We start from the raw sequence: 18638 nt of genomic DNA, 5'->3' as shown, positions 1-18638 counted from the left end.
ACGACTGAGGAACTAGTCGTGGCCTGGGAGCGGGCCGCGGCTGGGGCCTTGGACCGTGTCGTGCCTTTGCGACCTCTGACCCGGCGCAGATCTCGTCTGGCCCCTTGGTTCTCCGAGGGGCTGAGGGAGATGAAACGCCGGAGAAGACGTCTAGAGAGCACCTGGAGGTCCAGTCGTTCCGAAGCTGATCGGACACTAGTTAGGTCCTATTCTAGGACCTACCTAGTGGCAATGAGGGAGGCGAGGCGCTCATATGCCTCCACCCTCATTGCGTCGGCAGATAACCACCTGGCCGCCCTGTTTCGGGTGACCCGCTCCCTCCTTCATCAGGAGGTGCGGGATGACCCGTTGCAGGGACGTGCCGAGGAGTTTAGTGGTTATCTATACGATAAAATCGCTCAGCTCCGGGATGGTCTGGACCGAAATTGGGATGATCCAGACGAGGGAGAGGAGACACGTCTTGTTGAGTCCATTTGGGATGAGTTTGACCCTGTGGCTCCCGAGGACGTGGACAGGTTGTTGGGGAGGCTTCACGCCACTACATGTTTACTGGACCCGTGTCCTTCCTGGTTGGTACTGGGCACTCAGGAGGTGACACGAGGCTGGCTCCAGGGGATTATCAACGCTTCTTTGTTGGAAGGGGTTTTCCCTGCCGCCTTGAAAGAGGCGGTGGTGAGACCCCTCCTCAAGAAGCCCTCCCTGGACCCAGCTATTTTGGGTAATTATTGTCCAGTCTCCAACCTTCGCTTTGTTGCGAAGGTTGTAGAGAGTGCTGTGGCGCGACAGCTACCCCAATACCTGGATGAAGCCGTCTATCTAGACCCGTTCCAGTCCGGCTTCTGACCCGGGTACAGCACGGAGACAGCTTTGGTCGCATTGGTGGATGATCTCTGGAGGGCCAGGGACAGGGGTTATTCCTCTGCCCTGGTCCTATTAGACCTCTCAGCGGCTTTTGATACCATCGACCATGGTATCTTGCTGCGCCGGTTGGGGGGATTGGGAGTGGGAGGCACCGTGTATCGGTGGTTCTCCTCCTATCTCTCTGACCGGTCGCAGACGGTGTTGACAGGGGGGCATAGGTCGACCGCGAGGGACCTCACTTGTGAGGTGCCGCAGGGGTCGATTCTCTCGCCCCTTCTGTTCGACATCTATATGAAGCCGTTGGGTGAGATCATCAGTGGCTTTGGGGTGAGATACCAGCTGTACGCTGATGACACCCAGCTGTACTTTTCCACCCCAGGCCACCCCAATGAAGCTGTTGAAGTGCTGTCCCGATGTGTGGAAGCCGTACGGGTCTGGATGGGGAGAAACAGGCTCAAGCTTAATCCCTCCAAGACGGAGTGGCTGTGGATGCCGGCACCCCGATTCAGTCAGCTGCAGCCGCGGCTGACTGTTGGAGGCGAGTTATTGGCCCCAAAGGATAGGGTGCGCAACTTAGGTGTCCTCCTGGATGAACGGCTGTCGTTTGAAGATCATTTGACGGCCGTCTCCAGGGGGGCCTTCCACCAGGTTTGCCTGGTTCAGCAGTTGCGCCCCTTCCTTGATCGGGATGCCTTGTGCACGGTCACTCATGCGCTAGTTACCTCTCGCTTGGATTATTGTAATGCTCTCTACATGGGGCTCCCCTTGAAGTGCAATCGGAGGCTTCAGTTAGTCCAGAATGCAGCTGCGCGGGTGATAGAGGGAGCTCCGCGTAGCTCCCATATAACACCGCTCCTGCGCAGACTGCACTGGCTACCTGTGGCCTTTCGAGTGCACTTTAAGGTTTTGGTTACTACCTTTAAAGCGCTCCATGGCTTAGGGCCTGGGTACTTACGGGACCGCCTGCTGTTACCACATGCCTCCCACCGACCCGCACGCCTCACAGAGAGGGACTTCTCAGGGTGCCGTCCGCCAAGCAATGTCGGCTGGCGGCCCCAGGAAGGTCCTTCTCTGTGGGGGCTCCCACACTCTGGAACGAACTTCCCCCGGGTTTACGCCAAATACCTGACCTTCGGACCTTCCGTCGCGAACTGAAGACACATCTTTTTATTCGCGCGGGGCTGGCTTAAATTGAATTTTATTAAATTTTAAATTTTATTAACTAATTTTAAATGGGGTTTTTAGTTCATTGTATACTTTTCAGGCCAATTTTAAAATAAGTTTTTTAATTGCATTTTAAATTGTATATTGTACTATCTGTTTTATTTCTGCCTGTACACCGCCCTGAGTCCTTCGGGAGAAGGGCGGTATAAAAATCAAATAAATAAATAAATAAATAAAATGCCATAAAGCAATTGCTTTTAATTATTCGTTATATCAGTGATTGAAGAGTAGATTTTCTATATGCAAAAAGATCTTGAAACTCAGACATGATTATGTCCAATATTAATTCCCTTCTAAGAATAAAATGATTTGAAAATATTCTGTTTGATAACTGATGGGTTATCAAGTTTAAAACATAAACCTAGAAATAATTGCTTATAATTGTAAATGGAATTCTGAGAGGAGATACGTTTTGCAAAGAATAGCCTTTTCCTAATGCAGAAGCCAGCAATATGCTGTATGGCCTGCTGATACTGTTCGTTGTGCGGGGCAGCAGTGGTTCACATGGTAAGACACTGAGCCTGCGCTCCGCTGAGGTCGATTGCTCAGTGGCTCGATTCCCATGAGCGAATAAACCCCGTAGGAAAGGAGCCTCCCCCGATTGCCTATTGGCATTCAGGTGTCCTGCAGGTAAGATAACACTGCCCGAAAAAATTCCTTTCACAGAGGCAGCCAGCCACTTCGGTGATTCCTGGCTAACATGTGCCATACGCAATAAATAAATAAATAACCATAAATAAATAACCATAAATAAATAAATAAATAATCTGTTCATTGCAATCCTAAATAAATTCCTTATTGTTGTCCTATGTTGTTTAGGACCAGTAGGAGTTGAAATTCACATCTATAAGGTGACTCGCCTTGTACTAATGGATTAATCAGGATTAACTGCTAACTTCTCCATCTTGGAACTCTCCATCATTTGTAATTTTATAATGTTTTATATTTTAATTTTTTTTAAATCTTGAATTGTTCTGTTTTGATGCTTAATTTTATTGATTAAATTGTTCACAGCCCAGAGCTCCTTTCTAAGGGAGATGGGTGGTTAAGAAGTGTGAAATATAAGTAAATGAACACATAAAAACATATAGAATTTCAGCTACAACATTGTTTCCTATATTTATTCTCTTATTGTGCCTAATGGGGATATTTTCATATAAAATAGGTATAAATTGACCATAAATGTGAATGTGCTTTGCATTCACAATTATGATCAATTGCAACATCAGCAGAAAATAGCGAGTATGTCTATCTCTTTTAGCAATTTATACTTTCTTGGGGTTTTTTTGCATTAATGAGAAAGAAAGAGAGATTGCAAATATATATGTCCAGTTAGGAAGATGATTGCAGATAGAGATATGTTAAGTAAAGCGTATCTGCTATAAACTATGGTCATAATTCAGTTTTGGTACTGTATTTTGTGCTACCCTCAAGCAAAGACAAGAAGGTATTCTCAAAAGCCAGCTCTGTTTACAGCTGTGGGTTGGGGAACTTGTCAGCTGCCAGACTGGTTATTAACTCATCTTGAGCTTTTGTTGTTTTTAATTGTTAATAGACTAAGATAGCCTTCCCTAACCTGGTATATCTCCAGATATCTTGAATTTCAATCCCCAGAATGAGGAATTAAAGTTCAGAACATATAAAAGTAACAGTTTGTCTCAATTGAAATCCTGTGCTACAACAGCGGTTGCCTTTATTTTTAAAATAATGTTTCTATCAATATACTGTGACAGTGGAATAACCATAGGACATGCAGCATTTCTCAGTGATGGAGATTAAGTGGATTGGTTTCATTCACTGCCGGAGCATTTCAGAAGCACCTGCCTAATTTTGAGTAATAGAGCACTTGACTCCTGTCCATTTATTATGGTTTTTGTTTATTTTGAATTTTTGAATGTATGCTACTTTAGATTTGAAGAACACTTAGATCCAGTTATGACTAAGTTGGACTGCTGTAATGCACTCTATTTATGGATGTCTTGGAACCTGCAGTTGGCTCAGAATTTAGTAATTAAAACTGGTCAGCTTATAAAGCCATAATTAAGTCAACCTTTCCTGTTACCTGAAGGGCATCACAAAACTTTGGGTAGAAAAATGTAGGTGGGACTGTAACCCACTTTTTAGTGGTATTTTGAGCCTTTAAGTGCAAAGGTTGCCATAAACAAAACTAGAAGGCATATTTGGCCTTCAGGCTGAACTGTTTTGCATTCCTTTCTAAGAATTGATAAAATACCCCTCTTTTTAAAAAAATGTCCCAATTATGATGTAGACCTAATGGTAGAAATTATGTGAAACATCTTTGTAGCTGAAAAGATATAGAATCTTTTTTTCTTGCTTGAACACTTTTTCTTCTTGCTTAAAAACACTTTTTAAAATTTAGATAAATTAAATTTTATCCAGTAGTATATATTTTTCTTGTTTGCAATTTCCTTTTTTATTTTTTATTTTTTAATTGCTTAAATTAAGGGGAAGGGTTTTCTCCAGCCGGTTCAGTTCCCTTTTATTAATTGTATTGTTCTAAAAATCAAGGCATTTGAATCTGCTTGATCCTGTGCCATAATTTAGGTTACATCTGTTGTGTTTCATTTTTGCTAACATGTTGGAATTTAATAATCATATACTATAAGTACTTATAACCATATAGGGTAAAGTAACATAGAAGAGAATCACTAATTATATTTCTGCACTGTAGGTTTCTCCTGTGTGTAAGATGGCTAATGTTGGCCCCTTGAGGTAGACCATGTCAAGAATCACAGAGATTCCAAGAATGCTACTTATTGTAGCAGCGTCTATTTAAAGAACCTTCGAAGCCTGTCCAGAATCTTCACTGCCTCTTTTGAAAGGCAACAAAATCCTGGCCTGTTTCTTTCCCAGGATTGAATAACTGTTTCTACTCTCCCACCCTCTTCTCAAGACCAAAGTTAATTTTTTTTTACAGCTGGAGATGAAAGTGGCTTAAGAAATCCCTTTGCAGATTTCATCTCCAACCTTCACTTTGGCTACAGGGATGGCTTGAAGTTCTGTTGGAATTTGTTCACCCTGGGCCCCGAATGGTTGATGCTCTGCTTCTTGACTCTACCTGGATTGGAAAAGAAAAACCAAGACAGATCCATCATGACACTGTTCCATCAATGAATGTGGGAAAAGTTTTTTTACATTCCATCAATAAACTTGTAAAAAAATTAAAGGCTGATGTGCAGTGATGGTGAGGAGGGCAAGGGCACTTCCTACTAGAGGCCACAATAGCCGGTTGGAGCTGAGGAATTACTAACAAAATAACTGAAAAATAGCACATGGTGTTGGACAGGATAAGAAAGCAAGATCTAAAAACAAGGGCAAGGTTGGAATAAGGAATTTATAACAAGGGATGAGATGAGAATGAGGTTGTGTATTTTTCCTCTCCAGAAATGAAGAGTGGCTCTTGTTTACACTGGGTTAAACCCAGTTCCTTTGATTGAGGTTGATGTCCTGTAGTGGAAGAATTAAGGAAGAGTTTTCCAGCATTAGAAAAGACCCCTAGCCTTGTAAAATGAATTTACCTTGCTGAAACTCAAACTGTAATGTGCCTGACAAATGGCAAGAGAAATGTCTTTTTTTTTTTTTGCTTGCTGTTTTTTTCCCAATTATTATTACACTCTGAAAATGACACATTCGTTAATCTAACACAACAAGATTTTAAAAAGGATTCTAAATTGAAAGCGTTGGGCTCTGGCTGCAGTCCACTTTCCATTTATTCAAGTGTAAATCCATTGAAGTTAATGGGAGTCTTTCAGAATAAGTGGGTTTTGCTTGATAACCTAGATCATTTAAGACTTTTTTCCCCTACAGCAAAAATTCATTTTTCATCTTAAGTCAATAGGCAACATGGTAATGTTTCCATATTGTACCTTAAGTACCATGAACAAATAGTACTTAATGGTACTTATTATGACAAATTTTATAAGTTTTGGATCCAGAAAGTAAGAAACATACCTATCAAGATGCTCGCCCATAGGTATGAATGTGGTACATGTATATTCATGAAATTCATATATCTCTGATTTTATCCTATCCTGGACTCAAGTCAATATCTAAAAAATTGCCTGATTGTCCTAAATACTAGAATTCGGTCCAGACCTGGCCTGCTTAACAACAATTGCCTGTTTTCTTTGGGTTTAAGATTTCACTGCATCTGTTAACATTCCTGTAGGAGACAAAAACTAGAAATTAGTAACTTCTGTTAGTAATCAATCCAGTATTGCATCTGGGCAAACTCTAGAAATTAATAAAACGGATATCGGAGACTGCTTGATCATTTCTAGTGTAGTTTTCCTAGTTCATTTTCTTTTTAATTAAATATAAGAAGCTTGCAATTAATGACAAAAACAGAAAAAAGGACACACATTTACTGCATTTTCTTTTTTTCCTTTTAACATTAAGTGTGTTCGCTTTTCAGGTAATCCTCTGAATCATTGGAATACATTTTGTCTGTTTTGTCATCCAGATTATAAAGTATTTAATATATGGGAGAAAAATATTGCGGGATAATAATATAAACAGTAAATTTATCAGTGAAAAAGAATAAGTTTGTTTCTATATTGCTGCTCTGTGGTTGGAGCATAATGATAATATTTTAGGTTACATCTTCAAACAAGAAGTGGTGACATCTAAAGGGCCTGGCTAGCTAAGATCAGAATAGCCTTTTTTGCATGGCTTAGAATGGACTTTTGACCTACAGGACTTGCTTTGTTTTTTACTTTTCTTGTGGGAGATTTTAATAGGCTCATTTAGAAAAGTTGACATGAAATGGTAGGGAAAGGCTACTTTGTATTTAAAAAGGCAAATACAAAAAGATGCCTCTTTTTGTGCACATCACTTGACAGAAAGCATGCTTAGCTCAGTACCTGAATTCCAGCCTTTTAGATTTCAGCAGCCTGATTTAGGGGTAAAATAAGACTTCTTCGTTTTGCCTTTGCTAGACTTTGAAAGTTTGCTTATCTACTGCAGCTCACTCAGAGAACTTTGTGTACGTTCATAAACCTGCATGTCTCTAAAATGTGGACCAAAAATTTAATTTGCATTATGTTAACATCCTTCAGTTGAAAGTAGATGTGGAAAGAAAGGTTCCACCAGTATTGAAGGCTTGAAAATAAGTTGTAGAGCACCGTTTAACTGTTAACAATTTATTATGGTTTTTTTTTAATGTCAGTGCCCCAAGTTTAAACATTTTGTGAGGAAACTCCTGCTTTGTTTTAGGGGAGGGGTCACAAGGCATCTACAATAAGATAGCATGTGCCTGTTTGGATAATGTTCAAGGGAATTCACTATTGTTTTAATTTATAAAATGCAGCTCATGAAATAGGGCACACAAACTGTGATTTTAACAAAATGGAGAAATGGAGAAATCTCCTAGAAGCCTGTTCATTCCATTTGTGTTAATTGAGATGAGCTGGCCATCCTAGCCCTGTCTGCTTTTTCTCTCTACTATATGCTGACATTAAGATGATTTTATATAATCTTAAGAGTGTCATTGTGATATGAACCCCCCCTTAGAATTTCATTTTTCTTATCCAGATGCACTGTACTCAGCATTTTTTAAGCTATTTGTTTTGGGGATCGTAAAAGACTGCAGAGATTTATTGGCTTAGCAAGCCCTGGGGGAGCATAGTTGTACAGTACTGGCAGAACATGCAGACTGAACTCTTTTCCTTAAATTCTGTTCAACCTTTTCTTCCTTTACTGTCAGAGTTTTTCCCCTCTTTCTGCTGTTTTTGTTTTAAACAACTTTTCTGCTGGAGCAAAATTTCTCAGCAAGCAAATGAACGAGTTAAAGTTCAGATGGTCAATTTCTGTTAAGTGATGTGTACAGATTGGTTGAAGGGGGGGAAAAAACTTGGGTCAGCAGAAGAAATAAGATTTTTTTTTGTGGGCCACAAAAATTTTTTTGTTCTTCCTGACTTCTTGTTTGCCCCTATGGAAATTATGGTTGCTACAATTCTCATATAAGAATATTTTCCTGAAATGAGGAACAGTGAACTATAAAAGGTAAGTAAACTATAAAATAGTTCATGTGTAATTCAATCTGTAATTAGATTGCAATGCTGGAAATTACCAAAAAAAAATGTGTATGGACACATCTACAAAGTCACTAGGAATTGGCTAAAAGTGATGTTATGATATTGATCTTGAAACCTGTTTGTGAGAAGGAAGAAGGGGAGGAGGGGAGGGGAGGAAGGAAGGACTTTCCTGTTCCACCCAGGGAGTCTTACAGGAGGCATGCTGGCAAAAGGCATCAAAGCCCAACACCTTTTTTATCTGCATCGCAGAAGTACATAAAAGGGGTAGGGCTTCAACTATGCATCTTGCTTTCTCTGACACTGCCTTCCTCTCCTTGGCCTCTTGCTGAACATCTCTGAAAACCCCATTAAGCAAAACTAGTGGACCGGCAGGATTGATTCAGATTGGTCAGTGGCAATATGCAGGAAGAAAGAATATGCTGTAATTTCTGATGCAATTCAGAATTGGATGAAATTCTTTCCCCCAATATAATCTACTTCTCCCACTCCCTCTCTTTCAGTGCATTTTTCTTTGTTCATAAGGCAGATTATAACTTCAGAAAGTTTAGATTTCTGAGGGCACCCAGAATTGCTGCTGAGTTGAATCACCTTAGACTCCAAATATAAATAAGTGAATTTATCAACAGTTGATTAAAAAAAAATTTAGGCTGCATCTCATTAAAAGACCGAAGCTAATAATCAGATGGTAGATGTGGTCCCAACTGGTTCACATTACTAGCTATGCATGCAGGTTTCTGTTGCCTCTGTTAGACTAGGATATGTGCATGTGCCTGTTTGGATAAAGTTATAATGTATATCCTCTCCTCAAATATGAATATTTCTCTTATTCTGTATTATTATTCTGTCTTAATGGATAATATGAAAAGAGAGTTTAGAAGGAGTGAGTAAAGATTTTATTATAATGTTCTTCAGGAGTTAAGTGAAGTTTATAAATTGCCTTCAGACTTGTGTTACTGAGATAAAGTTAGAGTTATTAGTGTTTTTAAAATTTGGAAATGTTATCAAGAGTATTGAATATATTTATTATTTAACACCTTGGCATTTCTAAAAACTGTGTCCCAGAGGCTTATTTTCATGACAGTTAATAGCTGTATCCTAAATTCCAATAAAAGTCAAGGAAGAATTGTATAGGCAGCTTGCTGTGCATTTTCTATGTAGCAATTCTAAATGTCAAAAAATTTTCTCTTAGGAAGTTATGCAGCTAGAGCGAGGGAAAATGATTCTAGAGGTCTTGTACGCATTTTTTTTACACTGGCTAGGGTGATTTTAGTGGATCTTATACCTTATACCTAGTGACACAGTGGCTCAGTGGCTAAGATGGTGAGCTTGTCGATCAGAAGTTTGGCAGTTCAACGGTTCAAATCCCTAGTGCCACGTAACGGGGTGAGCTCCTGTTACTTGTCCCAGCTTCTGCCAACCTAGCAGTTTGAAAGCACATAAAAAATTCAAGTAGAAAAATAGGGACCACCTTTGGTGGGAAGGTAACAGCATTCCGTGCGCCTTTGGCATTTAGTAATGCTGGCCACATGATCACAGAGACGTCTTCGGACAGCGCTGGCTCTTCGGCTTAGAAACGGAGATGAGCACCGCCCCTAGAGCCGGAAACAACTAGCATGCATGTGCGGGGGAACCTTTACCTTTACCTTATACCTTAAAAGCAGCACAAGTGACACCTGGAGATATTTACCTTTTTTCCAGGTCCTCCTCATTTACTTTGTTTATGTCAGCCCCCCCACCCAAGAACAAAGAAAGACATATGGAGTTACTTCTGAGTAATTTCCTTTGTTGTTCCTCACCAGACCAAAGTCTTGCCAAACTAAAACAACTACTGTATTTTTCGGACTATAAGATGCACCAGAGTATGAGACGCATCTTAGTTTTTGGAGAGAAAAATAAGAAAAAAGCTGATTGGGGGTGAATCGGCCCCTGAAATACCCCCAATCAGCTGTTCCCAGAGGTGAACTTTAGCAACAAGTTTGTTGGTTGTGAGCTCTGCGCCTTGCTTTTTTTTTAGCCTCTCAAACAGAGGTTTCAGAAGCTGAAAAAAGCTTCTGAAACCTCCGTTTGGAGGCTTTTTTCCCAAGCTTCTGAAATGGAGGTTTGAGAGGCTGAAAAAAGCCTCTGAAACCTCTGTTTGAGAGACTTTTTTTTCAGCCTCTCAAGCGGAGGTTTCAGAGGCTTTTTTTTAGCCTCCAAAATCTCCATTTCAGAGGCTGGGCAGGCTACATTCGGTGTATAAGACACATCCAAATTTTCACTCTCTTTTAGGGAGGGGAAAGGTGCGTCTTATACTCCGAAAAATAGATATTTGTATGATTATAGACATTCTCTGAGAGTCGCTAGGGAGAAGCCATTTTTACCGTCTTCCACCTGACCAAACATTCCATACTTTTCTTCCTCTTTGACCTCTAGAATGCAGCCTCTCCCTCCTGGGAATCCAGATTACATTCCATCCCTGTTCATGAAGAATTCACATGAATTCATTTACCATTTTGAGAGTTTCACAGTGCTCAATGGTGTCTGCAGGAGACGGGTCAAGAAACTCAATATAGTGTATGGATGTCAAACTCGCCGCCTCATGTTGCCATCACGTGACGTTTTGCAATATTTTTACCTTTTGTGGAGCTGGGTGGGTGTAGCCTGTGCTACAGGCCTTCAGTTTAATATCCCTGAGATAGTGGTTGCAATTGAAGCCCTTCCCCTTTCTATGTGATGCACTTATAAAAGAGAGGAATTGCAATCACACAATCCCAACCACCATCTTGATTTTTTTGTTGCCCATCGCCCATGCTGCTAACCATCATTCAGAGCCTGAGAATTCCTAGTGTAATCTCTTAAACGTTACATTTATGTGCTGCCGCTTAAAGATCAGAAGTAAAAAGCCAATCAGAATAAAAATTCATGGTTGCAAACATATTAAACATTTATAATGCCAAATTGTTTCCAGAACAATTTGGTTGCTATTACACTTCCTTTTCTTAAAATCTCAATTGTATCAATAATAAGAGTTAATTCTGGATTTTTAGTGCTGCAGATTCAAGAGATAGAATCCTTCGGTGAAGTATATGCTAATTAAATAGCTAACCAGAATATATCCACAAAAGGGACCTTTGCAGCCTAGTAAGTTAAATAAATAATCTCTAAACTAATATGAAACATCCAGGTTGTCAAGGGAACTGATTGTGTTTAAAGGGAATACAGTCAGGGAACCAAAACGTGTCAAATGTTTTTGCATCATACTCCCCAAAGGAATCTAAAAATATAATCCAAGTTAAATCTTAACACTCTAATTATATCAAGTTAATATACTAAACATATGTACCAAACATATTCCCCTTTCCTTTTTAGGAAAAAAAAACCAAGAAAAATGACTGGTCTTTTTTTTTTTATGAAAAATAACAACATTCCTGAAAATTTGTATTGGAAACCAAATCAAAACAGAGAAATTATTCAGATTGCTTCTGTTTCTTGCTTGTCCATACAAAAAGAAGTAAAATGATGATGACAAACAGCCAATATTACCAGTTCACTGTTGCAAATCAGGTTTAGGTTTGTCTTTCCAAAGTTGTGTCCTATCTTGATCATCTCTGTGCATAAAAGGGTTTGTGTTTATCGGTGCCTTAATAAATTCCAATTACTGGTGATATAACCAAGCCATTCACATGTTTCATTTTCTTCCCAGAGGGGCTAAAAGAGTTTCTTTCAGACTAGCTCCAAAACTTGTGGAAATGTTATATCTTTAAATGTCCATACTATGTCACAGTTAATTGAGTACCACTTTATTTCTATATTTCCCTAATGGAATTCTGTTTTAGGCATTTTTCTCTTGGGGGAAATTAATTTTGAGGAATGAGGATGTTCCCCAGTTCCTCCGGTTCCTACCCAAGATTATTGAGGAAACAGAATAGGGAATTAGATGCCATAATAGGTTTTTATGGGAATAGCCCTAAAAGAAACAAGCACGTTTTGCTAAAGAAAATCTACTTTACAGTATTCCGTCATAGTTATTTTTTCCAGCGTTGTGTGAAAAATACGTTATATACTATAATATAATAAAATAAAGATCACCCTATGGAGATACTTTTATTTTCCACAGAGTCAATCCTGTCCCTTTTCATTCTCTTTCTCTTGTATTAATTTAAATACTAAATCACTGTTGGCTGGATACAGCCTTGCAAAACTAATGGTTAATGTTAGAGCTCCCTCTGTGGGGACAAAATTAAGTATTTTAAAAGCTAGTTAGTTGCTAATCTAGGTGTATTCTGTGCACTTTAAAATACTTCAGCAGTCCACCCAAAGGATACAACCTAGGAAGTGATTCGCACTGATTTTGAAACTTTTTTGTTGCTAATGTTAAGCAAATCACTTCAGTCACTAAGTTAATCATGTTGTTAAGCAAATATGGCTTCTCCCTTTGACTTTGCTTGTCAGAAGCTTGCTAGGAAGGTTGCAGATGGTGACCCCATAACCATGGGATACTGCAAACTTTGTAAATACATCCTAGTTGCCAAGCGCTCGAATTCTGATCATGTGACTATGGTCTGCTACAATGGCTGTTTGAGGACCTGACATAAATAGCTTTTTAGTGTCATTGTAGCTTCAAGGAATGGTCATAAATCAAGGACTGCTTGATTCAGATTTTCATGAGTAGATCCAAAGGTGAAGATATGGCAAAGCTGAAGCCACAAGAAACAAGATAAATGTTAAAAGAGGAAACAAGGCTTGTGGTTGTGTTTGTCTTCAGATGATGACAAGAAGGAGATATGCTACAAGTGTTCCTGGAAGAGAAAGTGAAAGACTAATAGTAAAACTGTCCACTCCCCAGCTTGGTATGGAATTTGTGCATCAATTTCAAATCTTTATTGTCACTGCACAACATATGTACAATGAGATTGGTTGAGCTCCCTCAGTGCACCCCCAATGCAATACAACTCACAGTGAAGACAGAAAATCCCTAACCCAATAAATCATATTAACACCCCCAGTCCTATTGCACCAGTGTGAATATGTTACACATTGCGCCGGCCCTACAAGTTGTTTGTACTACGTAGTTATGATGTTATTTCGCATTCAGGAGTCTGTCAGGCCACGGATAAAAACTGTTCTTCATCCTGTTTGTCTGGCTGGCTATTCTTCTATATCTCCTACCTGATGGTAGGAGGGTAAAGAAGTGGTGACCAGGGTGAAAGTCGTCCCTGAGAATTTTCCTCACTCTTCTAAGGCAGGGAGCCCTAGCGATCTCATCTAGTGGTATCAGGGGATAGCCCACGATGTTTTGTGCTGTGCTCACTACCCTCTGTAATGTTTTCCTATCCATGGCTGTCAAACCGGCATGCCATACAACCGGCGTGATGCAATAAGTGAGGACCCTTTCTATTGTAAAAGGAGGTCATCAGTTGTTGTTCCACCCTGTTTTTATGCAAGACCCTAAGAAAATAGAGTCTCTGTTGGGCCTTCCTGGCCACTTGGATCGTGTTGTTTTTCCAGGTGAAGTCTTCGCTGAGATGGAATCCCAGGAATTTACAGGAGTAAACTCTCTCTACACAGCCCCCCTTGATGTAAAGTGGGGCAGGTTCCTATCTCTTCCTCCAGAAGTCCAACACCATCTCCTTGGTCTTGCTGAAGTTCAGGTGCAGGTTGTTTTTTAAGTACCATGTGGATATTTTTTGAACCTCATCAGACTCAGAAGGCACTTAGGCAGGGCCAGCATTCCAAGAAGCCTCCCAGATATTAGAAGGAAACAAGGAAACCATGTGGATGGAAAGGAAAGGTGGAGGACGGTGGCATACAGGTCCACGCTTGTGAAGAAAACTCATTGTCCTGAGTTTCAGAATGAATTCCAGGGCCTGAAGAACAGTATTTCACAGGTTCTGCCAAGGAAAGAATTTCTTCTTCTGCCTGAGAAAAAAACAAATTTAGCATTCATAGTTGAGAAATGTGTACATTGTTGTATTCCACTAACCACTCCTATTATAAAATGAGCTCACATATTCAAATTGCTATCATCAGCTGTTAAGTAGTTTGTCAGTGATCTTCATATTTTGACTTTCAGTTTACTTGACTAAAAAAAAAAATTACGGTTTTATTTTAATTTAACAGAAAGTTCTTCCATTCATGGGATAATTATCTTTTCAAAATGTCCACTACTGTATACAAAAGTATATTTTTGCCTATTTAATCAGTATGTAGAATGTAGCCTAATTTTGCCTAATGTAACTAATGGAGTCCTTCCAAAGTCTTGGGCAGTTTTTTCCCTTTACTTGCTTCCTACTAACTGGACATGCAGTAGATGGCCCAAAAGTCTTTTCCTTCCAAAATGTGTTTTACTTCTGGGAATCTAACTTTTTCCTAGAATTCATGGGATGAAATACAGCATTGAAATTTTTACATTGGGATTTTCCACTCTATTCTCTCCTTTGCAGATCTCCACATTGGACATTAAGAAAAAAAATGTGTGGCCTGTGAGCTAGTAATAAATACATTTATAACCTTGTCTGAACACCTCATTAACTGTAATCTAATTCATAACCTCCTTAGTTTTTTCAGTTCGGCTCCAGGATTTTGTCCAAACTAAGTTTCTTTTAACTTTCCAGAAAGAGAGGACTTCTTTGTTCTTTAAACCATTGATATCTTCCAAACCATATGTCAGATTTCACTACACATAGGCCAAGGCCCAGAGGCTGGATCCGGCCTGCAGGGTGCTTAGATCTGACCCACGGGGCCAACCTGGAAACAGCAAAGGACTGGTCTGCGGTGCCTCTACCAGCAAAAATAGAGCTCGAGCAGTGGTGGGATTCAAGTAATTTAACAACTGGTTCTCTGCCCTAATGATTTCTTCCAACAACCAGTTTGCCAAACTGCTCAGAAAGTTAACAACCGGTTCTCCCGAAGTGGTGCGAACCGGCTGAATCCCTCCACTGAGCTCGGGAGTCTTTTTTTGCTGGCAGAGTGCTCAGGCCACCACAGGCACCCCTGATACGAGTGACATCATGCTGGCTACACACACCCGACCCCCCTGAGGTCAAATACAACCCTGATGCAGCCCTCAATGAAATTGAATTTGAAATTCCTGACATAGGCAATTGATATGTAGAAACTCAACCCTGCATTCTGTAACAATAGAATCTTCAAAAATTCAACTAGATAAATTGCAGATAGGAAAGTAATACCAAAGGGATCTATTCCATTTTACATAATGATTATGTCTGGCTGGAGAATCACTGTTTACTGCTTTGTCAACTTACATCCTTATGATAGTTTGGGGTAATTTAAGATAGAAAAATCTTTTACAAATAAGGGCAATAATACTAACTCAGAAATAGTATTTTGAAATTGCAAGTATTAAAATTCCTCTTTGATTCTTCTTTTTTTGTTTTTTAGAAAATTATTGTATTGAGATGTCATATTCTGTAAAATTAATTTTATTTCTTATTTGTGTAAATCTGTAGAGTCACCCATTTTTCAAAGAGACAACCCTGAGCAATGTACTATAAAAATAATAGCATGATTCATAAAATCTGTATTCAAAATAATGCCTGTAACACAAGCCATGGGTCAAAAAACCCATTGCCCTTCAAATTACTGTGACAAAACAATTGGAAAATGGGACTGATTTTAACATCTCCCAGCCCAAATGCGGGTGGGAAGATTCAGATCTTCAATGCCTTGTGAAAGGTCAATGCCTTGTGAAAGGCCAATGAAGTCAGGGTCATCTGGCTCTCTGGGGTAATGTTGATCTATGGGGCAGGCATAGCAACAAAACTTTGAGAAATACTGGATCATGCTTGTCCTTTCTCTTGGCCTAATGAAATGTTTATTTAATGTTTTGGTTAAAAATAAATATGGCTGTAATCCAGAACCCTGTACACATGGCTATTTTCCCATCATTCACATGGAGTATTTCCCATATGAATAAAGAAGAAAAATGTCCTGTGCTCAGAAAACTATATTCTTTTTGAATATAGTTTTTGAATAGCTTTTTGAATAGAAGTCGGTAGATTATTTTTTTCCCCTTCACAATCTCTCAAAATGTGAAATGTCTTTCATTGTTGAATATTTGGTTCACATATAACACTAAGACATTATTTAATTTGATTTAGGCTTAGTGATATATGCAAATCAGGGCATTATTGTTCAACAGCTAGGATTTTAAAATGGCTTAGTGTTGCATAGAATACAAGTAATTCTTGATTAAGGACCACTCATTCATTGACCATTGGAAATTACAACTGCGATGAACAAGTGGTACTTCAAATTGGTCTTCATGGCTGGTTTACAAAGACAAGGTTGCAGTGTCCTACAGTCGTGGTATCACCATTTGCAAAGTCTGGGTAAGATGCAAGAGGTGACAGATGGTGACCACGTGACGTGTTCAATAACATTTCACAATTTAACGATAGCTCACCAAAAATGCTGGAACGCTTCTGAGTATGTGAAGAAGTGTCCAGGTGGGCGGAGCCTCCCGCCGCTGTCACTACCAGTTTGCCTGAACCGGTAGCAACCCACCACTGGTGTGTATATACATATGCACATGCGCGCACACACACAAACACGCACACACACACACAGAGTATGTATAATGTAAATTGTATGGAGAAATGTGGAGAGGAGAATCATTGGTTGGTAATGATAACATTTTCTATTTGTTTTATACATACATATATCTATTGCAGGCCAGAAGATGGTGAAATTCATCCTGAAATCTGTAGACTATATATCCAGTTGCAGTGTTGCTTAGAAATGTACACAACAGAGATGCTGAAATCCATATGCCTTCTTGGATCACTTCAACTTCATCGGAAAGGTAGGAAGGTAACATATGACAAATCCTTCAGATATTGTTTCATTCAGTTCAGCTGTTATTGACTAATTGTGGAATAGAACTGTCATCTATTAATCTTCAGTCAGTCTGCCCATATATAATTACAGAGCCTTTGTAACTCAGTCCAGACCTTTGTAGCCATTCCGTTGCAGTTGAGATTTCTTTACCTCTTTTAGCAATATAAATAAATATAGATTTGCAAAAGAATATGGATGTTGATTTATTGCTTTCAAAAAATTTATTCTGGCCACAGGTCACTATGAACTTATTTTAGATAAATAGTCTAAAAGTATTATTTTAAAGTATCGTAACAGTATCTGTATATTTAGCTAGAAATAAATATTTTTCTCATTGTTCCCCTAAAAGTCAAAGCAATATATATGTAGTCCGTCCCGTCCTCTTCACACACACACACACACACACACACACACACACACCCCCCAACCATTTTATCTCTTCTTATTTCTTCCACAGAATCACAGATCCCACATTTCAAAATAGCACACCAGCTCAAAATCAGCAAAACAGAAAAACTGCACCAGCTTCCTTTCATAGCTCATTCTTTGGTTCACCAAGCTAAATATGTCTCTCGTGGATTCTCTAGAAGTAAAGCAGGCAGCTTCTGGGGACTATGAAAAAAGTCTTACTTGGAACAGATGATTACTTGGCTTTTCATGGGGGTGATTATTATACCATTCTTAAAAGCTGACCATATAAAATGAAAGTGGTCAACATTGGTTTCTCTCGGATTTTTTAGGCATCTTATGCACAGCTTCTATTCTCTGTGTACGCAGGATTTATACTTGCCTCATAGAAATTCCCATATGTTACATGGATTGCAGAAATTATCAGTATGCCATGGTATAGGTAAAGTTACTATAATAGCTCATCATAGGGGAGTCAAAAGTGAAGACTCAGTTGAGGGTCACTGAAGACGGTAGCGACTGGAGAATTCAGTAAGTTCAGTCAGAAGTCAGAAAACTTTGTCTACAAAATCTAAAATGACAATAAAGATCAGGAATTGAATCGCAGGTTGCTTTATGGCTGATAGTGTTAAAGCATGGCTTTTATGTTGCTGTCTTCATTTTTGTTGCTTCAACTCCATACTCATATTGATCACATGCCTCTGTTTAGAAAATATCTTGTTCCCAAATGTTCTCCTGGAAAAGCTCTCTTGTCATCAGCTATTTTTGTACTTTTATAGTTTTGACTCCTGTATTATTTGTATTCATATGAGTTTGGAGAGGTCCCTGTGTTCTTGGTTGCCAGGTGTTTGCACATAGAAGATGGCTGTGGCAATCTCTGTCCCAGAGATTCCTTGAGCTTTCTTTATTGCCAAATTATAGTACAACTCACTTACCCTTGTGTTGATGGATAATGGAATGGGCATAATGTTTGCTCACCTTCTGGCTTTTGTTCTACCTTGCCACTGAATGGAGCTGTCTTGAGATAGGATGGTGAAAGAGAAGCTGAGCTTTTGATACTTGGCATGCTAGTGCATGATAAAATTGTCTTTCAAAACTCTGCACTTAGTTTTATGACAGAACATTTCCATTTCTTTTTTGTTTCTCTGCCATGTTGACTAATGGAGGGAATCTTATATAATAATAATAATAATGACAACAACAACAACAGAGTTGGAAGGGACCTGGGAGGTCTTCTAGTCCAACCCCCTT

The 18638-nt window shown here is 39.4% G+C and overlaps 1 protein-coding gene across 2 annotated transcripts in view; it reads left to right on the top strand.

Moving 5' to 3' along the window:
• Positions 1–18638, top strand: part of RGS7BP (regulator of G protein signaling 7 binding protein) — a 76488-nt gene that overhangs the window by 38662 nt on the left and 19188 nt on the right. The window contains exons 3-4 of one of the 2 annotated variants that reach the window (XM_058169616.1): positions 16814–16944; positions 17437–17642. In XM_058169616.1, the coding sequence (XP_058025599.1) occupies positions 16814–16944; positions 17437–17597 (292 nt within the window). In that variant the 3' untranslated portion in view covers positions 17598–17642. The remainder of the gene's footprint in view (positions 1–16813; positions 16945–17436; positions 17643–18638) is intronic. The other variant, XM_058169614.1, reaches the window with a different exon arrangement.

Source organism: Ahaetulla prasina, chromosome 2 (assembly GCF_028640845.1).
Source record: "Ahaetulla prasina isolate Xishuangbanna chromosome 2, ASM2864084v1, whole genome shotgun sequence".
Taxonomy (NCBI): domain Eukaryota; kingdom Metazoa; phylum Chordata; class Lepidosauria; order Squamata; family Colubridae; genus Ahaetulla; species Ahaetulla prasina.
Note: the sequence above shows the minus strand (reverse complement) of the source record. Positions and strands in the feature narration are given on the sequence as shown.